General features: G+C 48.6%; 1 protein-coding gene across 2 annotated transcripts in view; it reads left to right on the top strand.

Moving 5' to 3' along the window:
- The first annotated feature begins 4,354 nt into the window (after window positions 1-4,354).
- Window positions 4,355-8,005, top strand: part of SESN2 (sestrin 2) — a 66,715-nt gene continuing 63,064 nt past the window's right edge. Inside the window, exon 1 of one of the 2 annotated variants that reach the window (XM_084815737.1) lies at window positions 4,355-4,459. In XM_084815737.1, coding sequence (XP_084671863.1) covers window positions 4,370-4,459 — 90 coding nt within the window. In that variant the 5' untranslated portion in view covers window positions 4,355-4,369. The remainder of the gene's footprint in view (window positions 4,460-8,005) is intronic. The other variant, XM_084815739.1, reaches the window with a different exon arrangement.

Genomic DNA, 8,005 nt, shown 5'->3' with positions numbered 1-8,005 from the left:
TCTCTCTTTCCCCAGCAAATGTGGTGCTGCTGGTATGAACCACCATATTAGCCACATCCCAACATACTAATTGAAAATGAATGCTTTAGACTGCAATCCTATAGATAATTACCTGGGAATAACTTATTTCTCAGTAGACATGCATAGTATTGCACTGTTGAAGAGTATATTGGAGGAAGGGGAAACAGCTCAGTGAAAGAGTGCATGGTTTGCATGCAAAAAGTCCCAGGCTTAATCCTAGCATCCTCAACTAAAATGAACTTGGGTACAAGTGCCAGGAAAGACACCCCAGCCCCCCAGTCAATCCTGGGCAAGATTAATCATGGACTCACTCAATATAAAACAACTGTGGAGCAGAATATTTGATTGTACACCTATATAGAGCAGTTGAGCTATCAGGAAGACATCATCATTTGCACCCCTTCCTGGGGAAGGAGGAGTCATGCCTTAATCATGTCCTGTTTAGACTACTACAATACACCTTTGCATGGGACTGCCCTTGAAGAGTGTTCAGAAACTGTAGTTAGTGCAAAATGTGGCAGCCCAATTGCTTTCTGGTGTGCACTTTGTTGACTGTAGTACACGGATCCTGTATTAGCTGCACTGGTTTCTAATTTGTTTCCAGGTACATTTCAAGGTGCAGGCCCTTACCTATAAAGCCCTAAACAGTTTGGGGCTAGGCTGCCTGAAAGACCATCCCATAAGAACCTGCTGGTAGCTCAGTATCTACTTTGGAGGCCTGGCTATATGTCCCACACTGAGACACGCTAGTTTGTTGAGACCATGGGACAGGGCCTTTTCTGTGGCAGTACCCCAGTTGTAGAACTCCCTCCCTAGGTCAGTTAGACTGGCTCTGTCATTGAAGGGAACTCAGAGATCATCTAGTCCATCCCCCAGGCTCTGCAGTGCAGGGTGCATCTACAGCATCCTGACAGATGGCCATCCAGCCTCTGCTTAAACACCTCCAGCCACAGGTAACCCGCCACCTCCTAAGGAAATCTGTTCAGCTGCTGAACAGCTCTCGCTGTTAGCAAGTTTCTCCTAGTGTTTAGCCAAAATCTGCTTCCCTGCCATTTCCAGCCATTGGTTCCAGTCCTGTTTTGGAGCACAACACAGAACAAGTCTGCTCCATCTTCTGCATGACAGCCTTTCAGATATTTGAAGACAGCCCTCACGACTCTTTTTACTCTTCTCCAGGCTAAACATATCCAGCTCTTTCAACCGTTCCTCATAGGACTTGGTTTCCGGGCCCCTCACCATCCTGGTGAGCTCTAACTTCTCAATGTCCTTCTTAAAATGTTTGTCGCCTTGGGGGACTTTCTTAGGCCCAAAGGTGACTCATAAATAACTTCATAAATAAAAGTAAATGGTTTAGGAGTAGATTCAGAAGTGCCTTTTCAGCACTGTTTACTTTGATGGCAAATTTATGATTCTGGATCAGTGCTTAGAGCCTTCAAGGAACAAATCTTATTTGAACAGTGCTAATCTTCCCCACCCACTCCTACCCTTGTTTTTCCTCCACTGCAGTTGTTTTGCACATTCCAAAAAGAAGAGTGCTACTTGTTCAGTCTATGTTTGTTTTCTTAACTCATCTCAGGAGCTGAACAGAAGAATAGACACCTATGTTGTTTGTTACTCACTGAAAATTTATGTTCCTGGCTTAGTCATAGCAGTGAAATATGGGAAGGCAATTAACTCCCGATGCTTAAAGCAGCAGCTGTCCACCAGCCTTAACTGCAGTTCTAGCTGAGTTTGAATAGTTACAGCTCAGTGGTGTGCATGTTTACTCAGGAGTAAGTCCCACTATGTTCAGCAGGGCTTGCTACTAGGGAAGCATGCATAGGATTGCAGCTGTAGCTGCATAATGCTGCAATCCTATATACGAAGATCCAATGTAAATCAAACGACAAAGGAGTAATGTGGTCTCTATGATGGACACCAAAAACAGTCCAGCTGCAGCATTCTAGACGGTGGTACTTTCTGAATGCTTTTTAGGGGCAGCCCCGCACAGTGTGTGTTACGGTAGTCCATCCTGGATGTGGCCAAGTCATGGGTGACAGTGACGATGAGAACCGTCTAGTTTACATACAGATCCTTCACTGGTTTGTGCCTCACTCTACCTAGATCGCAATCTTAAAACCACATCCTTTGGTTTGTATTGCACATGGATTGAGAATTACGGCATTACCCATTTTAAGGTTATTTTTCTGTGGCTCTGGTCTGATTGTATGACAACTTGCACTGTACTAGTAAAACTACAGTTCTTTATATCTGAGCTGCCCTGAATACTTACATTATAAATAATGTTGGCTGCTTGAAACTGTGGAAATGTGTGCTTTCCCCAAAACACTGAAGATTTTCAATGCAATTCTGTGTACGCTTACTTGAGAATAAGCCCCTCTGAGGTCAAAAAGACTTATTTCTGAGTAACATGCATAGGATTGTGCTGTTATTAGGTAACCATCGCTGCTTTGTTTTAAATGGAGTTCTGTATCTTTTTCACCTTAACTGTCTTGCTTTAAAATCCCTGTAAAACGAAGAAAAGAAAAATGTTTTTCTAATGCCTTTGGCTTCAAAGGCTATTTTAATCCCTGTTGACCAGATTTTGAATTTGGCACAAATTGTGCAGAGATGTCAGATTCTTTCTGACTATGTCCACTGCTTGGGTCAGAGGCAATAACTTTTTCCTTTCTGTTTTCTCAGAAATCGTATATATTTCAGTGACATTTACTTTCAAGTATGTTTAGGACAGTGTTTCCTTCCCTCTTCTGTAACCTTGAGGAGACTGACAGCACAATCCTGTGCGTGTTTACTCAGACATAAGTGCCAGTGAATCCAATGGGGCTTACTCACAGGTAAGTGTGCATAGGATTGGGAGTAAATCCTGTTGGCTATAGTGGGACTTACTTCTGAGTAGACATGCACAGGAATGCACTGTATAAAAAAGAACTCGGGGAACAATCCTATGCAGGTTTAGACAGGACTTTTTTTCTGTCTAAACCTGCATAGGATTGCACTCTCAGTTACAGAGGAATCCTAGATAGGTCTACTCAGAACCAAGTCCCACTAAGTTGATGGGACTTAACTCCCAGGTATGCAGGGATAATTGTAAATTACACAGGGATAATTGTGTAAATGCATGCAAATGTTCCAGTTTCACGCAATCTCTCAACAGGCAGATTGCAAAGGTCTCGAATATATATATAACTGAGTAAGACTCCAATCCTAAACACACCCACCAGGAAGGAAGTCCCACTGAAGAGTGGAACTTACTCCTGAGTAAATGACAGGACTGAGTTACACAGGTCTATTTACAAAGCTGTCTGTTGGCAATGCTTTGCAAGATTATGGCTGCAATCCTATGCATGCATACTTGGGAGTAAGCCCCATTAACATAAATAGACCTTACTCCTGAGTAAACTTTCTTAGTATGGCTCTGCAAGGTTGCAGCCCTATACAGAAGTACCTGGAAGTAAGCCCCATCGAAATAAGTGGGGCTTACCCCCAACTAAACATGCACAGCATTGGGCTCCACACTCTACAAAGACCGCAGTCCGATACGTGGGAGTAAATCCCATTGCAGTCACTGGGACTTCCTCCTGCATAGACGCGCACATGGTTACGCTGTTTTCCAGCCACCTAGAAAAAGTGATCCATAACAGCAGAATCAATTGCTCCGAGTAGCGCGATAGAGCCGGGCCTCGGAAATCACTCCACCTCGTTTGCGCGAACCGGGCGCCGGTCCACCCCGGCAGAAGCAAACACGCCACCCTCTTTTCCACCCCTTTCTCGGGGCCTTAGGAGACAAACAACGTCGGCCGAGACTACACTTCCCATGATCCCAAGCCTGCTTTGTTTCTCTCTATTGGTGAGGAACGTCAGGAGGTGGACGCCTCAGTCTAGGGAAAACTCCGCCCGCTCCGAAGTGATTGGCTTCGTGGGGGGGGGGGCGTGTAGACGCCCCCTCCGGATTTGTCCACGCCCCCTCCCTGCTCCCATCACTATGAAATCAGCAGCTGTTAGGAGGCGGGATCCTTCGGGTTTTTTTTTCTTCTTTAATGTAATGCTCTTGAGAGCGATCACTCGGGAGGGAGCTCGACTCCGGCGCGCGGAAAGCCGCTTGAGCGTTCTAGAACCCTGACGCGCCTGGGCGTTCTAGAACGCTGCCACTTTTCGGGCGTTCTGCGGTGACACTTGCGGGCCCCTGGAGCTTCTGCCTGCGCCGGTTCCGTCGATTCCTCCTCTCTCCGTCCTCACCAGAAGAAGCTAAAAACTCGCCCAGCTTTGGGGGAGGGCAGAGAAAAAACGGCCTGTTTCTTCTCGCCTGCTCCCCCCCTCCCCAAATTGAAAACAACAACAACACGACACCATGATAGTCTCAGAGCCCGACAGTTGCGACCCCTCCGGAGTCCAAGGCTACTTACCGTGCGAGAGCTGCGGGACTTTGAGGAGGAAGGAGGTAACGTAACCGGGGCAGTAGTCGCGTGTCTCTTTTTGTAAAAAAACAACAACAAAAAACAACAAACCCCCCCCCCCGCAATTTTGGGGAGAGGGGGGCTTAAAAGACTCGATTGCCTTTTAGCTGCAGCCCTTAGCGCGGGTCATTTTGAGCCGGCCGATGCTGTTCGTTTTTCTTTTTCCGTCCCTTGCCATTTTAGAGGAGGGGCGGGGGGACCACTTCAGTTGCTGCTGCAGAGTTGCGTAAAGGGCGGTTGTTATGATGACCCTCGGAAGACGACACGTTTAAAGAATCTCGTTGCATCAGCCAGAGAGAGTGATAGAGACAGAGAGCAGTTGGGGCTGAAAAACCAAACCCGGGGCGGTGCGGGGGGAGAGCGCGACAGACAGCGTGGCCGCTTGGAGTACCGCGGCAGGTGCGGGCACTACCGAAGCGAGGTAAAATGATCAAGCGGGATAGGCGAGTTAGCCACCGGCGCGAGTGGAGATCCGGCGCCTCTCCTTCGGGACCGAGCAAAACGGTAAGCGGCTCGATTGCAGCGGGTTTAGTTAGCCGCGTTGGCCCGAACGCCCATGTACTGCGGCACCGCAACGACTAATGGACCTGTTGGGGACTAGACCCCGCTCGATCGGCAGATCCCTCCATAGGAAAGCCCGCTTCGCCCGTTTACCGCGAGGCAAATTGCGCTGACTTTCCGCGGGGTTTAGTTAATAGTTGTTTTCAAGTTCCGACTGACGCGTGGTGGACGATCGCGGCAGGCAGCCTGGGTTTTGGATCTCTTTGCGTGCAGGTCGTCAAGAACGGCTCGACCGGGGCCCCACCGGCTTAATCACAGCTCATCGCGGGAAGAAACGCACCAGTTCCTCTTTTGGCTAGGGTGCCGGTGGTGGGGCGTATGTGTGCGGGCATGCCCCACGGAATATCGGCTTTCCCCCCAACCTGGCGCCCTCCAAGAGGTGTCGGGCCACAACCCCCATTGTCCCCAGCTCTTGAAGGCAGCCAAGTTGGGGGGAAAGGCGCTGCAAGCGCCCTCTTCGGAGGTACCTGCGGGAGGAGAGGGGGCAGTTTAAGGACAGGGTTTGTACATACAAAGACATTGATTCCCAGGGCTAGTGACGCAAGCGTGGGCCACTTTTCTTTCACCAAAAGAAGGGACTGCTGCATTGGTGACCCCAAAACTGTCCTGTTCAGGATCCGCTCGAGTGACTTGCCCCTTTAAATGCACGGTAAGGGGTCTAAAACAGGAGTGAAAAGGGAATCTCTCCTCTTCCTGCCCTCCACCCTTTCTATGTATGCCAGTGGAAATTACAACTCTTTGTCAATATGTAGCGATGTAAAAAGTTCCGAAGGATTCCAGTATTTTAAAAGTGTGTGTAATGTCAGTCCGGTAGTGCGACCCTCCAGATGGTTTGGCCGTGCTGGCTGGGGATGTTGGGAGTTGTAGTAGTGGCTATGCTGTTTCACTCCACTCCCCCCCCCATCAGAATCACAAAGTAGCTCACTATGGATGCCATAAATACCTGATTGACAGGGGCTGTATTTTGAATTGCGCAAATGTTGAGCAAGGACAAGTCTTGGCTTTGCCCTGTTAAGCCCTGTTATGGGGATGGGGCAAAGGGCTCTTTAAAACCTCTGCTCTGTGCTGCAGAGCACTGCAGAGGTTTGGGGGTGAGCCTTCGCCTGGTAGTACAGCTCGAGTGTGGTGTAGTGGGTTGAGTGTTGGACTGGAAGCCGGGAGATCCGGGTTCTCGTCCCCACTTGGCCATGAAGCTCACTGGGTGACTTTGGGCCAGTCACAGACTCTCGGCTTAGCCTACCTCATCGAGTTGTTGTGAGGATAAAATGGAGAGGAGGAGGATAATGTAAGCCGCCTTGGGTTCCTTGCAAGAGGGGGAAAGGCAGGACAGCAATGTCATACTAAAATAAACAAAATAAAACAATAATAAAACTTTAAAGTCTTATTGCCTCTTTTACTTGCCATAGTGGGGAAAAAGAAAGGAAAGGTTCCTCCTGTACAAGCACCGGGTCATTACTGACCCCTAGAGGGACGCCGCTTGCGCTGGCGTTTTCATGGCAGACTATGGCAGGGTGGTTTGCCATTGCCTTCCCCAGTCGTGACTACCTTTCCCCCAGCAAGCTGGGTCCTCATTTTACCGACCTCGGAAGGATGGAAGGCTGAGTTGACCTGAGCTGGCTACCCGAGACCCAGCTTCCGCTGGGATCAAACTCAGGTCGTGGGGAGAGTTTTGGTTGCAATGCTGCCACCTACCACTCTGCACCACACGAGACAGTCCATCAATTCCCCTGGTGCTCCAGCAGATGATGTCATTGTTCCTGCTCTGAAAAGAGGTCCCAGAGCTGCGCTCCCCTGCTCCTCCCCCCCCCCACTAGTACACTACTGATTTATTGTATGCAATTTTACATGTTTTTACTTGTTGGGTAAGAAAGAATGAGATTGTTCGATATTTGCCCCCTTGAAACCACTATGGATCCCTGGTGACAGGAGAGAAATTAAATCAAGATGTGAACAAATAACAGAGTGGGCGTTCTCTTCAGTGGCCCCACACCTTTGGAACAAGTTGCCATTGGAGGCCCACTATACTCCATCACTGCAGGCCTTGAAAACTTATTATTTTACCGTGGCCTTCTCTTGATATGACAGCTGTTGTTGCTGTGGTTGTTGGTTTGATTGATGGCTTTTATTGTTGCTTTTATTGCTATTTTATTGTGTTTCTGTTTTGGGGGGGTTGGACTCGATGGCCTTGTAGGCCCCTTCCAACCCTACTATTCTATGATTGCTTTTAATATTTTAACTGTTTTTATGTATTTTATTGCTTTGAGATGCCTTTGGAGGGCTTCTGCACCCAAAGGCGGCCAAGAAATTTTTAAAATGAAAATAAAAAATAAAGCGCTTTCTAAGCCATTCATACTCTTCGACTCCCACTGACCCTCAACTGTAACAGAGGCTCTGACTGGGCTCAGGCGATCACAGCAAGGGAAGAGGCCATCGTGCTGCATTTGCATTATTCCCCACAATGCGGCGTGGGTTGGAGGGTTGTCCAAACCCGGCATGCGACGCAGCACGGGAGGTGTAGTACCCACCCTACAAACTACGCTGTGGGTTGGAGGGTGGGTACGATGCATGTGCCGTGCCCCAGGTTCAGACAACCTGCCAACCTGCGCTGCAGCACAGGGAATAATGCAAATGGCAGGTGCACGCACAGGGGCAGGGAAGCAGCCGCAATGGTTTCTTCCCTCACTGTGATTGTCTGAACGTGGCCCCTGTCAGAATCCACCCATGCATGTCAAAGAGGGCTGAGGTGCAATAAAAAAAAAGCTGCTGTTGCAGCTCATCCAACAAATATATGTGCCTGTGACAGTGGGTGGAGTGTTGAGCCTCTTGTATTTTTATTTATTTGTTGTTGCATTTATATCCCACCTTTTCTCCTCTTGCAAAGAACCCAAGGCAGCTTACGTAGTCACCCTCCTCTCTGTTATCCCCACTATTGCGAGGTAGTTTAGGCAGAGAGTTAGTAACTGGCCCAG

Source organism: Heloderma suspectum, chromosome 10 (assembly GCF_057233095.1).
Source record: "Heloderma suspectum isolate Gila_16-S chromosome 10, 16-S_ref, whole genome shotgun sequence".
NCBI lineage: Eukaryota > Metazoa > Chordata > Lepidosauria > Squamata > Helodermatidae > Heloderma > Heloderma suspectum.
Note: the sequence above shows the minus strand (reverse complement) of the source record. Positions and strands in the feature narration are given on the sequence as shown.